At 50.6% G+C, this 15,948-nt stretch overlaps 1 protein-coding gene across 2 annotated transcripts; it reads left to right on the top strand.

Annotated features, from left to right (window-relative positions):
• Positions 1 to 604: 604 nt before the first annotated feature.
• On the top strand, positions 605 to 15,184 carry SGK2 (serum/glucocorticoid regulated kinase 2). Of its 2 annotated transcripts, none has more exons than XM_071446806.1 (14): positions 605 to 1,602; positions 6,799 to 6,868; positions 8,045 to 8,102; positions 8,561 to 8,610; positions 9,198 to 9,255; positions 9,839 to 9,922; positions 10,229 to 10,360; positions 11,185 to 11,297; positions 11,787 to 11,823; positions 12,347 to 12,433; positions 13,714 to 13,809; positions 14,078 to 14,233; positions 14,594 to 14,683; positions 14,889 to 15,184. In XM_071446806.1, exons 1-14 carry the CDS (start codon positions 1,551 to 1,553, stop codon positions 15,042 to 15,044), a joined length of 1,239 nt encoding a protein of 412 aa, XP_071302907.1. In that variant the 5' UTR covers positions 605 to 1,550; the 3' UTR covers positions 15,045 to 15,184. The 2 variants fall into 2 exon arrangements, with proteins under 2 accessions (XP_071302907.1, XP_071302908.1); XM_071446807.1 differs by lacking the exon at positions 605 to 1,602 and adding an exon at positions 4,066 to 4,114.
• The last annotated feature ends 764 nt before the right edge of the window (positions 15,185 to 15,948 follow it).

Raw genomic sequence — 15,948 nt, 5'->3', positions numbered from 1 at the left:
GAGATTAGGATTATCTTCCCCTGTAAAATAGCATATAAAACATAGTAAGAGAGAGAGAGAGGGTACTTCTCTGTGCATAGAGGCAATGGGCTGGACCTGTTGTCCCCACTGGATGTGTCCTGTCCTGGTGAAGCTGCAAATGTGGCTTTGCTGGGATGGTCCTTCCTGGAGGGATCCGACTCAGCCATGGAAGGACCACGCAGCCCTTGATCCCTCATAGGGCTTGGGGAAGAGAAAGGCAGCTTCCCTCTCTTGGGAGGAAAGAAAATGTTTCCAAGAATAATCAATGGCTGGAGGCTCTGAGCTATGCAAGCCCAGCTGAAGAAAATCCCTCTCTGTGGCCAGAGTTTGTTTCCCTCATGGTCTGGCCAGGTCCAGGCAGGAGGTGTGCACAGAAGGGGCTAAATTGCCCAAGATCTGCTCCTCACCTTTGAACTCAGGTCCAGCCAGAGGTTTTCCTGGCACAGATGTGTTCTCTGGAGGGCAGGGAAACAGCAGCCAGGCACAGAAGAGCAGCAATGCTGGCAAAACCCAGCCCTGACATCAGCAGCTCTCCAGCTCCAGCAGAATTGTTTAATTTTGTCCAGGAGTGTGTGAGTTCTGGGCAGGGGAATGGGCCAAGGTCAGTGCTGCTGTAAGGGGCCATGGTTACCCTGCTGGCACCTGCAGGGACACGTGCCTGTGGGATGTGTGTGCCCTGCAAGTGCCCCCACACTCACAAGTCCCTTCAGTGTGGCACTGAGGGCTCCTGCCATGGGCACAGGCCATGATGGGTGAGGGACAAGAGCTGCTGCAGGAGGGGACTGGCTGTGGGCACACAGGACAGGGCAAGGGCAAAGCCTCACCTTTTACACAGGGCTAGGGCAGGAGGCCAGCCCTGCTCACACCTGCCTGTCCCACTCATGTCATCATGGGGACAACTGCTCACCCTGCTCCCCTCTCCAGGGAGAGTCCCAGGGTTCCACAGGCAGAGCCCTGTGCAGCTGCCCCAGGTGTCTGATGTTGAATTTTTGACAAGGACCTGCCCCACAGTGGGGTTCACCCATGGGCCATGTGTCCCTGTGCTTCCAGGGAATGTTTGCCAGGGAGCCACTGGTGTCAGGGCAGTCACCCTGGGTACAGGTAGGGTGAAATGGGGTGAAAGCTCCTCAAAAGCCTCTAAACCCCAAATTTTTTCCCCACAGCAGAAATACATGAATTTACCAGGTTTTGGGTAAATTTCTTCTGTGTTACAGGAGCCAAACCTCTCAGCTCTCTTCCATTCCCAAAGTGCTTTGTCACTGGGGTGATGGCAGAGCCCCCCAGTAATCTCCACCAGACTGAGTGGGTGCTGCCCAGAGAGGGCCAGGATCTGTCCCTGTGTCCCAGACCTGTGTCTGTCTGGCAGTCAGCCAGTGCTGCACCCAAGGACTTGTCTGTGCTCTCACTCCTGTGCCCTTCACTTTTGCAGACAGAGGAACACCTGTGTGCTCTGCTTCCTGAGGACACCCCGAGGCAGCAGCTGAATTCCTGCCCCAGCTGCAAGGAGAGGAGATTCTTTTGGCTGGCTTATGATTGTGGCCTGGATGGAGCCCTCCTCCACTGCCCTGGGCAAGACAAAAGGTAACACTGCTGGGTGGCACGGTGCCACTGAGCCCTGGGCATGCTGAGGGCATGGAAAAGGCCTCCCCATGGTCTCCCACAAGTGTTGGGCTGCAGAGCTTTCCTGGTGGGCTCCAGCTGGGCTCAGCAAGGGCTGCAGGGAGCCTGGCTCCCATGGGACACACACAGAGGTGGCAGCTTTGCCTCTCACACCTGGCCCTGAGTGACACCCAGCCCTGGAGGGTCAATGATCATCACAGGGGGGGTAGGATGGACAAAACTGACCCAACATCACTTTGTCCATCACTAGCTGTCATCAGATTAGGTGTTTGATGCATTTTAGCTGTTAAAATTTTCCCTACAGGATCCTCCTGCTTTCTTCTTCTCTAGATAGAAAGTGGGATTTTAATTAAAGATGTCTTTTTCCCTGGAAATTAAAATCAAGTAGATTTTGTTGATAACACTGAGATTTTCATTAGAGAAACAAAAGCAGAAGGCACTGACTAGAAAATGTAACTTTAAGAAGATGTAACTGATAAAATTATTCCGAAATTTGGCCATTTCAATGCAAGTGGAGGCAAAGCTGGAAAAAAGAAAAACAAGGTGTCTTCTTAAAGGATGTCAGTGCTGATAGCTTGAGAATATTGGGTGAGCAAACAATCAGCTTTTGACCTGAAAGAAGGTGATATTTCAAGCAAAATGCTGCTCCCTCTCCCTCATCACTCATGGCACCAAGCACATCAAATGTTCCTGATGATCTCCCCTGGTAGCTGTGATCTAGGGACCTATCCCATGGTGGCCAGCCCTCCTGCTTCCCACAGGGAATGCTGCCACAGCCTGGCTTTTACCTCCTGGCACCCACCACTGAAATTGCTCCAGGAGCTGCTTTCCTGCTGCTGCAGCTGCACACAGAGAGATTTTAATAGGAAACTACAATGGCAGCAAAAAGCAACTGATTTATATTTAATAAAGAGAGAGAAGACATCAGCCCTTCTCCCAGGTCTCCTTTTGCTCAGAGCTCAGTCTCTGGTCTCTCAAATCACCAGGCTCCCCATGTGTTTATGTTTGCAGTTAACAGTGCTGCAAAGCACCAGCCTGGCTGCAGCCCTCCAGGGTCCCCAGGACACTGTAAAAAGCAGTTTCTTCAGGGTTTGACCTGAACCAAATGTCAGTTTTGACCTTCCTCCAAATCACTGGACAGAGGATGAATTTTCAGCTGACTTGTAAAAAATTATTCAGAACACCTGAGCTGCCTGCCAGGCTACAATTTGCTTCTACACACCACCTGCACCTCTTCCTCCCCACCCATAGTTACCCCTCCCACCTAAATTCTCACTCCTTGGGTACAGCTAGCAGGTGTTTCTTCATCTCTTGCAGCTGGTCAGCTTTTCCTGCTCTATTTAAAGTGCTGCATGAGGCAGCAGCAGTGGTATGATCACTCTGAGGGGTAGTTGTGTTTAGGGGCTAAATGAACTGCTGCAGGAAACAAAGCTCTTCCCCTTTGGGTTTTAGGAAGGAGCTCTGGGCTCCTGGCCTGGCAGGGTGGGCTGGTGCAGGGATGGGGAGTGTGAGGAATGAGAGATCTCTGTGCTCAGTGCTTGTGGAGTGCTTCCCATGCTTCAGGACTCAGCCTCTGGGAGATGAGCTCCCAGGTATGTTTGATGGCTTGTTTTCATAGAATTATTTTTTTGCAAAGTGCTTCAAGCTTTAGCCACCTGCTGTTTTCTTTAAGTTCTGCATGTAGCTTTTCTCTAAAATTTCAAGGATTGGTTGTTTCCAGCTTGCCCTGAGCCAGGGCTGCTTGGCTGATTTCTGCTCTGTTTTGCAGTGTCCCTGGGGTGTAGGGAACAGGATCTGCAGGAGAAAATTGGACAAGCCAGTAGGTCTCCAGAGACTGGCTAAGAAAGCTTCTTGAAATGCAGAAGTTCTTTAAAGTCTTTCCTAACCTCTTCCTGGACTTGCTGTGGTGTCTCAATGGGGATGAAAGTGGAGTTCAGTACTAGCTTGCAGCTATCTCTTCGATCTGCAGCAGGGGAAAACTTGAGCCTTTTTTTCTCTCCCCAGTAAAAGCACGTGTTTGCAGGAATCTCCCACCTCCCTCCCTGCTCCTCTCTGAGCTGAAACTGGGGCATCTCCCCCTTCAGCTGAGAGCAGCCCCTGTGCTGGGTGAAACCTGTGGGTGCCCTTCCAAACTCTGAGCTTCCTGCACAGCATCACCTGCTGTCCCAGCCCTGCCGGGCTTCTCCAGGCTGGCAGCCAGCCCTTCCCAGAGCAGGAGGGGACGAGGCACTGCCTCGGAGGGGTTTGCAATGTAGGTTAGGCAGGGGAGGCTGCCGAGAGCGGTGACATCGGGGAGGAGGCGGGAGCAGCCCGCAGATGACGAGGCTGTGAGGTTGTGTCTCCGTGCAAGGTACGCCTTGCATTAGTAATGTGTTTGTAGCAAATAACGCTGGGCTGGCATGGGAATGTGGGTCACCACTGCCAGAACTGTGTGAGGAACAGGGAGCTGCTCGTGCTGTGCTGGGAAGCAAGCGTATGTTACTGAGGGATGTGTGGTGGGGGGAGATTTAGCTGCACAAACTGCTCCAACTTGGAAGTAGCAGCTTTCTGTCGTGTGAGTGAGTGCTTCCTGCCTGGGGGGTGCCTGTGGCCGGGAGCTGGGGTGAAATGGTGTTTGAGGAGGGGGGAGTGGGGTGCAGGTGTCTGTGTTCCTGCTGTGTAATGGTCCTGTGATATTGGGGAGCTCCTAGACTTGCTTGTCAATGCTCCCTGTGGCCCTGGCCGTGCCTGGAGCATCCGTGCTGCACCAGCAGGCACGGGGAGGGATGCAGCCGGGCATGGATAACCAAGGATTCCAGCGGATCTTGGTGACCTATTTCTGGTTCTGTTGTTCAGTGTCTGTGCTCAGGAAATCTTCCTGCTTTAGGGGGTAGGGTTTGTTAGTGATAAGGAAAAGCCTGCTTGGCTGCTTGTGAGATTTAAACCACAAACTAACCTGGTTTTGAAGGTGGACTTGGGCTGGGGAAAGGTGGCTCTGAACCTGTATAGACACAGTGATGTGGGATGGGGCTATACACATCCTATAAATGGGTATGATACTTCAGTGCCAGAGACTTCAACCTCAGAGCAAGTCCCTTTAATGAAAAAGCTGTGCTGGAAAAGGCAGCCCTTGGTCAGCAGGGACTTGTTGAGTGGCTTCACTTCCAGCAAAGAGGCAGTGGAGCAGAACAGGGCTGGTGGAGGGAGGCATGAATGGGCTGCCAGGCTGGGGGGCTCCTGCCTGGCTGCAGGTTGCTAAAACAGGCTTGTCCAAGCCCCTTGGAGCAAGTCAGGATCTTGTCCTGCATCCTGTGAATACCTCCAGGTAATCCAGTGGATGTGTTTCTATGGCTTGCCCATGTGCTCTCCCAGATGACCAAGCTGTGATATCTCCATCTGTACCTGAGTTATTTCCCCTGAGTCTGGGACCAGAACAGAGGCTGCAAGGTGGCCCTAAGGCCAAACCCAAGCTTGTGGGGCTTCAGATTTGAAGGAAATGGGCTGTACCACCTGATGGAGCTGCAGCAGGGAGCAGGAGTGAGGTGCTAGGTTGGGTTGCTCTGGCCAGAGGCTCCTGAGCAGGGATGGGAGCTTTCACTTCTCTCCCTGCTGCTGCCATGTGCAGCTTGGGGCTTGTCCACACACACCTGTGTGCCCTGTGCCAGCCTCCTCTCAGGCCTGGGTGCTTCAGGGAGTGCTGTCTGCTCAGAGACTGCAGCAGTGGTGTCCATTGGTGTCCCTCTGCTGTGGCCATGAATCTGCCCAGCCTGTCCAGCAGCCCCTGAGGCAGACACTGCCCTGAGGCAGGTGTTGGGTGACCTTCAGCAGCCCCGGGAGAGCCAGGCTGTCAGGGAAAGGACGATGCCCAGTGGGAGGAGATGCCCAGGGCTTGATCTGTCTGGGTGCTGCCTGTATGCTGTCCCTGCTGGTGGCTGCCAGCTGGGACGGGATCTTGGACTTGCTGCAGGGCAAAGTATGGACAAGGTCAGGGGCTCAGACCAGCCCTGATGTTGTAAGTTCTCCCTCTGCATGGTTTGTGGGCTTTGCTTTAAATTCCCTTTGCCTTTCTTATCCATTCAGTAACTCTAAACCCACAGCTTAGTTTTTTGGCTGCTCATCAGAGCTGCCCCCAAATCCCAGATCTGCTGGTGGGGCCAGCTCAGGGGCTCTCAGGAGTTCCAGGACCCCCTGCCTGCCAGATCCAACATCCATGCAGGAAGGGCTCTGTTATGGGCTTGTTTGCCTCAAAACACATTGTCCTACAAAATCCTTGCCCAGGGAGACAGGTTCTGGCAATTGGTGCTCTCCATTCCTTGGTCTGTAGAAGAGCTATTCCAGGATGACAGCTTGCTTGTGTCTACGAAGCCCCTTCTTTTTAGATGGGGAAGGAAAGGCATATTTCTGTGAATGTTTTTATCCCGGCTTTCCCTTCAGTGGCAGAAGTGAGGAGTAAAACTGAGTCCTGAAATACTTTTGCTATCTACTCCTAAGCAAAACAAGGAACTCCTCTGTACAGGCTGCACTCCTTGGGCTTCCCTCTGGCTCAGCCTGTGCAGCAGGGAGCAGGCTCAGGGCTTCCTCTCTGTGAAGGGAGAGGTGATGATGATGATGAGTGGTGGCAACTGCCTGCACAGCTGAGCAGCAGTGATGCTCCATGGTGGGGATCCCAGCTTCTGGCACTGGCTATGTGTCCTTGGGCAAGCCACTGCTGTGATGTGTGTGTGCTGGCTTACCTCCTGCAGGGCCTGAAAGGTTTCATTCATGTCCCTAATTACTCACAGAGTCCTGAATGGAAGGGACAGTGGATGTGCCAAGTGTGTGACGTATCCCAGTACAACCTCATCCTTGTAAGCACTCTCCTTGTCCCCCCTGGGGACACAGGGGTGGCTCAGAAAGGCTTGACAGTGGTGCTTCAGCCTGAGTCCCCTTGGCCATCGGAGAGGGTGTCTGTTTTGTGGCACTCATGCCTGTCCTGTGAGCTATTGAGGGCTCCTGGTGAGGCTGGGAGGGAAGATGTCCTGGTTCCTATAATTTCCTGGTTATTTTGGTATGTGAGTGGAAGGGGGAGGAGGGTGGCTGTGGAGAGAAGAGCAAGGTCAGTGAAGAACAAATGTGCCTCTGTGCACTTGTGATCACGCTGCCAGCTAATCGGCTTCGGTGCTCCAACTTTGCTCCCAGAACTCATCAAGCACGGCCGGGAGAGGATAGAACAAACCATCAAGGCCTCTGGCTCCAGGCTCTGCTCATAGTGAGTATGAACCCCTCCCAGTGGGATGGGAGCCCTTTAACAGCTCAGCTGATAACCCCTGTGCTGGCTGGCTGGTGGATGGAGCTGGCTGGCACCAGGCAGATGTGGGCAGTCCCTGGCACAGCTGCCAGCATCCGCTGCTGCCCGGCAGCTCCTGCCATGCCCAGCCTGGCTGTGCACGAGGGGTTTCTGTGGGATGGCTGGGGGTCTGTGCCTGGTGGTGTGTGGGGGCAGAGAGTGGGAGCACCCACAGGTGAGATGTGGGGAGCCTGGTGGGGTCTTTGGGCCCCTTTTTGGGAGGGGTGGGGCAGAGGGTGGCTGTGGGGGTGAGAGCCTTCAGAGCAGATGTAGTGTGGTGGGGCTGAGGGGGGGTCTAAGCTCTCTGGGCAGGGGAGAAGGGAGCAGAGCTCCCATGTCATCTTCTTAATTCTGGCTTTTGCAAAGAGCATAGAGGAACCCCTAAAACCAAAGGGAGGAATCCCTGAGGCAAGGCTCACCCATCCCCAGTGATACTCAGGCAGGATGGATCTGAACCAACAAGTGTTTAAGTCTGGCTTCTTCAGCCCCAGCAAAAGCTGCACCAGGCAGACAAGGGGTCTTTAATGCATGTGCTCACCAAGCCTGCCCTGGCTGCCATGGCAGCTCCTCTTCCCTGCAATATCAACATCCCTGAGCTGCCCTGGTCTGACCTGGCCTGGGCAGTGGCCTCTGGTTGCTGCCAGCCCCATGGACCATGGTGCCTGGACCCAGCTGGACTCTCCTGGCTGCCCTGTGGGGATACTCACTGGGCTGCAGCATCCCTGTGCAGTGAGGAGGGGGCTGCATCTGCCTGGAGAGGGGTCTGGCCATGGCCAGGAGAGCTGTGCCTTCACCTGGCCTGGTGCTGTGTCGCTGCTGGGGCTTGTGCAGCTTCTGCTATTGGGAGCTGGGGGCCAATATTGGATAAGCTTGTTCACCCAGGAGCCCTGCTTCCCTGATCTCCTGACAGCACACACCATTCCCTGCCTCCCCCAGAGTGTGGGTATCCCATCCTTTGGGGGGAGCTCAGCTGAGCCATCCTATGATGGAAGGGGTGCACACACTGGGGTTTGCACTACTCCCCTGCAAGTTAATGGTGTGAAGCTGTTCCTCTCTCAGATGTTGTACCCAACACTGACTTCCTCTTCTTTTCCCAAGTGCTGAGCGAGTTGTTTTTTTAATGGATCGTTCCCGGAGCCCAGACAAAAGCACCCAGGTGAGCTCATGGCTCTGAACAAGCAAATCCTCACCTTTGGGACCAAGGGGGCTGGTGCCTTTAGATTAAAAACAAGAAAAGAGCCTGTGTTAGCCTGCTGGGATTCTTGCAGCTGCCATGTCCTGTGGATGATGCAGGGTGGGGGAAAACAGCAGGGAGGCCCTTTTGGACAAGGCATGATGTTCCCAGAGACTGGGGGCAGTAAGATTCCTAGGGAACAGGAGGAAGAGCGTGTGTGTGTGTATGTGTGTGTATGCATCCCCTTGTCTTTGGGAAGAGAGAGGCTGCAGCTCTGTGGTGCTGTGTGTGCATAAGCCATCTAGAGAGACCTTAAATGTTTGCTGAAGTATCCACTGGGTGTTTATCAATGGCTCTGTGAGAGGGTTGCTGTGCTGAGGAAGGGAAAACCCAACCTGCAGCATAATCCTTGTGACTAAAATTCTTGTTATCTTCTGTAGCCTTCAACACCAACTGACAACATCAACCTTGGACCTTCTGCTAACCCCAAGTAAGCTCCCTGCAAAGCCAGGTAGGGTGTGGAGTGGGAAGAGATTTGATAGGGAGATGCAGATGATCCCTGTGTGTCCCAGGGTGGTGTCTGCAGGAGCCTGGACAATTACATTTCTTGGCCTTTAACACCACATGTGCCAGTAATGCACCAGCTTCCAAGGCTAAGCTGTAGCTGGTACTTATTATAATCATCCTCTCCTGACCATGTCTATAGCCCCTTGTCCCTTTTCTTTTGAGAGGTAGTAAGGGAAGTTCTTCCTTGTCACTGCTGGCTTCCTGACTGTCTTTCTCTAGAAACAGGCACAAACTGTGTCCCCTGTAAGGACATCTCTTTGTCCTTACAGGTGCTGTCACTGCTGCTGCCTTCAGCCCCAGGTTGCTGAGGGGTTGCTCGTGCTCTGCAGGGTGCACTGACACACACAGTGTGAATCCTGAGCTGCCTGGGAGCGAGGGTCACCCACCAGTGCCCTTTAATCCCTTTCACAAACACTCGTTTTTCCAAGCAGGAACTCTGCTTTGATGGTGGTGTTACTGTTGCGTGTTTCTCTCCCAGAAACATTAACTTGTTTCATTCTTGCCCAACAGTGCCAAGCCAACAGACTTTGACTTCCTGAAGGTTATTGGCAAAGGAAGCTTTGGAAAGGTGAGTGGGCTTGTGCAGGTGGGCTGTAGCTGTTTGCAGGCAGCTTGGATGGAAAATGTGTTGCTGAAGGAGTTTCTGGCTGTGTCCTTTGCTTGCACCTCTCCTGAGGTGTTTGGCCTGAGTGGGACTGAGATGAAATAAAACCTGAGACACTATTACTAACAGTCTATTCGAACTTTAAGGTCCTTCAAGCTCTCTAAGGACTAAGGAGTGAGGTGTTTTGTGCTCAGGGTGGTGATGGTCAAGAGCACTGCTTGATTCAAAATAAGTTTCAAACTTGTTCAGCACAAGATCTCCAGAGAAACCTTGGAGACAGGCAGGATTCACTTTAAGTGAGACTAGCCCCAAATGCTCCAAAACTATTTTCTATTGGGTGTCTAGGGAATATATGTGGAGATAGTGAGTGCTTATCTTCTGGCAATGAAAAAGTGCTGGGAATTGAGAGGGCTGGAGCTTGATCTTTAAAACCCTGCAGCTGGCCCTCTGAAGTAGTTTTCTGTGTATAATCACTCACAAGAGTGTTAAACTAATGAGGACACACTGACCAAGGTGAGACAGCTGTGACCAGGACCTTCTGTTGCAGGTTCTCCTGGCCAAACGCAAGTGTGATGGGACTTTCTATGCAGTCAAAGTCTTGCATAAGAAAACCATCCTCAAGAAAAAGGAGGTATGTCTGCTCTCCTGGGCTGTTCTGGAAATTGTGGTTGGTGTATGGGCTCTCTGGATAATGCAATTGGGATACCTGGCATTCAGGTAGGCAGTTCTCATGTTAAACATGGATCTGGCTGTGCCATGAGAACAAAAGAGCAGAGATTAATTAGGTCAGATAGGAGGGAATGGTTCTCTTTTGGGGGCTGGAAATGACCCTGGAGGGCTCCCAGCTTCCACCTGCTTTGAAAGCATCACTGAGCCCTTAGGGCAGCTGGGCTGGATCCTTGCCTGAATCCTTAATGCTTTGTCTGCTTCTTGATAGCAAAACCACATCATGGCAGAACGCAACGTGCTCCTGAAAAATGTCAAGCACCCCTTCCTTGTGGGACTCCATTATTCCTTCCAGACCTCAGAGAAGCTTTACTTTGTGCTTGACTATGTAAATGGAGGAGAGGTGAGTGCATTTCCAGGCTTTGTTTTAATCCTTTTTGGTCCTTCACAAACATGCTGCTTTATTTAAAATTTTCTTGTCAGAAGATAATGATGTTGAGGGATAACGTTGTTTTGACTGCTGGCAAGGAGCAGCCAGGAACACCTTGCAGGATACTTCACCTCTAAATTGAGCCAAGATCTTGCTGGCTATTACCTGAGTCAGATGATTTCCAAAGTAAAGATTCTGAGAAAAGCAGTAATGGGGCATTTTAAAATTCTATGGAGAATATGAGAAATACTGGCATCAGTGAGGTTCAGGGAAACCCCCTTGTTGGCCAGCTCTGGATCCATGTCTAGTGCTTAGGGGTGATGCCATTGCAACTTTCTAGACTTTTTCTGTCCTGTAGAAGCTTACTTTTCTCAGCTGTCTTTCTGTGCCATCTGAAACTGGGTGGGAGATATTGTTAAGGTGGATATCTTGCTCAAATCAAGTTCATGTTGGGGATCTTTGCATGTTCAGCTCTCTGCACATGTATCATTTCTCCAGGCCATACTACCACTGTAATCAGCCTGTGGGTTGTAATAAGCTAGGAGCTTAACCAGATCAGCAGATGATGGGGGGGTAGAGAATTAATTATTAATTTTTGGGAATGATGAGGAGGAGAAATGAAGCCTTTTTAGAAAGGTGTTTGGATTGCTTAAATTCACTTGGCTTGGGCATGTTTCATGCTGTTAATGTGCTACCTGCTGCAAATCACTTTTCACTTATGTAGCTGGCTTTGAGCCTTGCTCCAGATTAGCCTTCATGTATTTGGAGCCATGATCAACCCTCTCACCTTCCTGTAGCTCTTCTTCCACTTGCAAAGGGAGCGCTGCTTCCGTGAGCCCCGGGCCCGGTTCTACGCCGCAGAAGTGGCCAGTGCCATTGGGTACCTGCATTCCCTAAACATCATCTACAGGTAAGGCAGGGGCTCCAAGCCTCCTCAGGCAGGGGGTGCAGTGTTGGCAGGGAAAGGGATTCACTGGGCAAGTGAAATGCAGGATGGAGTAGCTGAAGAATGTCCTAGCCCAGACAAGACTGTGCTGTGGTGCTTTACCCTGCAAGACCTGATGGGCAATAAACCACTCTTTCCCCTTCCCAGTATCAGTCTGAGGGTATTATTAAGTTTAAAGACATAAAATAAACCTGGCTCAATAAGAAATCATCTCTCAGTAACAATTTATGCATGGAAATGCAGGCTAACACGTGATCCTGTGTGAAAGCAGAAACAGATTTTTTTTTTTTTATGTTTCCATGTATATATACTGATGGGTATCTGCAATTTGGGAAGGTCTTGGTGATCTGGATTGGGAGGCTTTGTTAGCTCCTGATCTTAGCTGGTGCTGTTTCACATCCATGTTTTCTAAGTATCTGGCCAAATCTGCTCAAACAGCACTTTGTCTTGCAGGGACTTAAAGCCTGAGAACATCCTCCTGGATTGCCAGGTATATTCACAAGCAGAGGGCTGTGGCTCTGCATGCTGGACTACAGCTGACATGGTGGCATGGATTTTGTTTGTCTGCCCCACTGCACTTCTGTGCAGATCCTGGAGGGATGAGAGGGCTTGCCCTCTGAAGAACTGCATGATTTTGGGGCTCATTGCCAGAAGATGGGACCTGGCCTGTGGGGGGGATCAGGGTGGTGAAGAGCAGGTCACTGCTGCAGCTCTGGTGGTGGCTGTTACACAAATTGGCTCTGGGATAAAGCAGCAGAAAATCCCAGCAGTGCTGGAGCTCTTCATGGCTACCTAGCTGTAGACAAATAAAAAATAAGAAGAAATCTAGACTTCATTTTTTCTACAGGCTCTTGTAGTACCTGTACTACAAGATGAACATAATGGGAGGGAGGGGAGGCAGATGAGCAGTGGGGAGCCAAAACTCACACGAGTTGTAATGCATAGGCAAATCTTGGAAATTCTGTCTCCTCTCCATGAAGAGTGGCACAAGCTAAAATTTCTCTTTTCTTTAGGGACACATAGTATTGACAGACTTTGGACTCTGCAAAGAAGGAATGGAGCAAGAGGAGACAACTTCTACCTTTTGTGGCACTCCTGAGGTATTCCATGTGCTGGGGCTTTGCTGAGACCTGGGGGCTGGAAACCTTCAGACACTTGGTGCTCTGGGTCTTGGGCTTATGAGGCACCTCAAAAAAATATGGGTTCTCTGAGGCTGTCAGCCTGAAGCTGGAGTTCAGATAAGGCCTTCCCTATCCAGCAAACAGTTACTCCAAAATTGTTGTGTTGTTACAGGTATGAATGAGCTATTGGGGCAAGGGTTCCTGCACTTGGAAAATTTGGAAATGGCCAGGCTTGGGGAGTGGAGACAACTTGTCCCTGGGAGCAGGACTGCTGATTGTTTACCTGCTCTGAGACCCCAGTGGTGCAGAACAAGGAGCCTGCTGGTACTGCCATGCACAGGACCTTGCTGTGCTCTCCTGGGTGGCCTTGGTGCATGCAGGAGCTGCAGAATGCCCTGTGCAGAGGAGGGGAGCAGGCTCCCCCCTGGAATGCAAACACTGCTCAGAGGGGAGGAAATGCCTTTCCTCCAGTGCACTCCCACTGGGTTTTGTGAAAACCTATTTCCAGTCTGGCTTCTTGGAAGCTTTTTTGCCTGCTTCTTACTGAGCCTGGGGATTTTGGTAGCACTTCAGCCTAGGTAATATACCTGTCCTGCTGCTTCCCCCAGGCAGCTTGACAAAGGGGCTGTAAACATGGCACCTTTGAGCCTTCAAGCTCAGCAGAAGTGGGCAGGAATTTCCCTCCTTTTTCAGGGAGGTTTCACTTATGCAACAGCACAGCATGAACCAAGCAGGAATGTTTAAGCTTTGTTTTCCAGTTTTGGTGTGTAATGGTGTTTTCCTGTTCTAGACAGAGCCTGATAGTACACAGAGGTAATTCTGTGGGAAACTCTGCAGGCTGCTCCATTTCTTGCCTGTTGCTCCTTGATGGTGCCTCTTGGTAGTTTTGCTGCTTTAGACAGACTTACTAGGGCTAAAAACTGCAGCTTTTTCAAAAACACAGAAGTTTTTTTAGAGGTGTGTTGTTCCTAGTGGGACAGGATTGCTGGCTGCATTGTGGCAGGTACCAAATGCTTGTAGAAGTCCTCTCAAGGAAGAGAACCTCCTGTAGCCTGCCAGGACACTTTGAGGGCCTTGGTAGGTGTCTCTCAACCCCAGTGCTCCAAAGCAAGTGGAGAGTTTATTGGATAATACTAGGAAAAGCATCTGTGTTACTTCTAATGCATTTGCTCAACTTGAGCTGCAGCCGGGTTTGGGACTAAGGAGGGCCAAGTCCTTCCTTTATAATTTGACTCCAATATTTCCTTCTGACTTCCCAGTATCTGGCTCCTGAGGTGCTAAAGAAGCAGCCCTATGACAGGACAGTAGACTGGTGGTGCCTAGGAGCTGTCCTCTATGAAATGCTCTTTGGACTGGTAAGTTTGGAAATGGGCTGGTTTACTTTACATAGTGGAAATTCGATTTGCAAAAGCTGTGGTGTGAGGTTGGTCTGGTGTTCATGAGGTATTTGATAGACAACTAAATCCTGAATTAATGATTTGGTCCAACCCTACCACTGCCCTTTTGAGCAGAGGTGTGGCAGTTCTCCATCTGCTCACTGCAGGACTCTTTTTGACCTGCAATGTGTGGCTCCTTCTGGTAGCTCATGTTTTACCTGGCTGCTTCTCCTCTCTTTCAAATTAGCCTCCTTTCTACAGCCGGGATGTGTCTCAGATGTATGACAACATTCTACACAAGCCACTACAGATCCAAGGAACCAAGACTGTGGCAGCTTGTGACATCCTTCAGGGACTTCTCCACAAGGACCAGAAGAGGAGGCTGGGTGCCAAAACAGACTTTGTAGGTGGCCTTCACTATGAGCAGGAGGAAGGATGGGGAAATTTCTATTCTGAGCATTTCTTTCATAAGAGCACTTGCTTGGAAAAACCCTCCCACACAGTCTGTCCCTTCAGCCTCCTACAAGGAACACATGGGGCTCACTTGGATTTCCAAAGGGAAGGGGTGGTGGCCAGCTAAGGACACCAGTGTGTGATGGGTCATTTCCCTTTGGGGGATTCCTGAACCAGGACCCTCATGTGTTAAGGATTTGTGGATATGAGTATATGGGAACTTCAAGTCAACCACTTAAAGCTGTGAGACCGGGTGCTGGAAAATGAGGGTTGGCAGAAAATTGACTTTTCCTTCCTGCTTTCTGTGCAGCTTGAGATAAAGAGCCATGTATTCTTCAGCCCAATAAACTGGGATGATTTATACCACAAGAGGATTACTCCTCCATTCAACCCCAATGTGGTAAGTGGGTAATTCTGTCTGTTTTACAGAAGGGATCTTCTCTAAATATCTCACACTGATGCTGAGGGTTCTGAGGTGTGGGTTGGGACCTGCAGATGCAGTGCTGATGGCTCTTTTGGAAGAGCAGCTGTGTTGGGCTGTCTGAACACAAGGGTCTGGTTTGGGTCTGCTCCCTCAATGATTGTGTGTCTGCTCCTTGGCTTAGGCTGGCCCAGCTGATCTGAGACACTTTGATCCTGAGTTCACCCAGGAAGCCATCTCTGCCTCCATCACCCGCACGCCTGACCTGGCAGCCAGCAGCTCCAGTGCCTCAGATGCATTTTTAGGATTTTCATATGCACCAACTGAAGAGGACATTTAAGTTTTACAAAGGCTTTGTCAAGCCATATTTTAAATGAACGGGTTTTATGGGTTTTTGTGGTTGTGGGTTTTTTTTTTTTTTTCCTTTTGAGAGGTTTGGTACTGTCCTTTGCTCATGGTTTAAGGAAATTGGCACTAACACACTAACTGGCTGGGATGGAACAGAGCTCTTAATTTTTGCTGTTTGGTGGATTTTTTCCCTAAATGAATGCTTCCCTCTCAGGAAAGTGGCAAACTGACTATGATTTTCCCTGAGTGTCTTGTGCTACTTGGCAGAATTGTATTCACTCTGTGGTTATATTTATGGTTGAGGTATGTGCCATCATTCACATCAACAGCCCTGTCCCTGTGACTGGACACATTTATTTTACTTTTTTTTTTTTTGTGGAGTTATGCTCAGCTATGCCCAATGTCTTTCTCAAAGCCCTCAACAGAAAAGGAAACTCTTCACATCACCATGAACAGTGGCTTCCTTCCTTTACATGAACTCTGTCACTCAAGCTGCTCATCCTGGGCTGTGTGAAAAACTGTTCATCAGTTATTGCTCCAAAGGCAGCTGCAGCTCTGTAAGTCCTGAACTGTGCTGTGGCCTTTCATGCCAGTCTGATCCTCCTCAAAGTGAGTGGATTATCCTTCTGGCCCAGGATTGGAATGCTACTGAAGCAACAACGAGGCTGTGATGGAGGAGCCAATGTGTAGGAGGAAAATCCCAGATCAAGGTGGGGGTGGAGAAAGAGACTGAGTTGCTTGGAAAAATAAAAATAACTTCATAGCTGAACTCTGGTTGGGGGTGAGGGTGCTTTCACAGCATGTGCTTGACTTGCCCCAGGCACACCAACACTACTGTGATGAGCACAGGGGAGTGAACAATGAGTGGTGGCCATGCCCCAGGCTCCAGCACTCAC

This window comes from Agelaius tricolor, unplaced genomic scaffold (assembly GCF_023055355.1).
Source record: "Agelaius tricolor isolate 1412-34295 unplaced genomic scaffold, bAgeTri1.0.p SCAF_23, whole genome shotgun sequence".
Taxonomy (NCBI): domain Eukaryota; kingdom Metazoa; phylum Chordata; class Aves; order Passeriformes; family Icteridae; genus Agelaius; species Agelaius tricolor.
The sequence above is the reverse complement of the archived record's forward strand: the minus strand, read 5'-3'. Positions and strand labels throughout refer to the sequence as shown.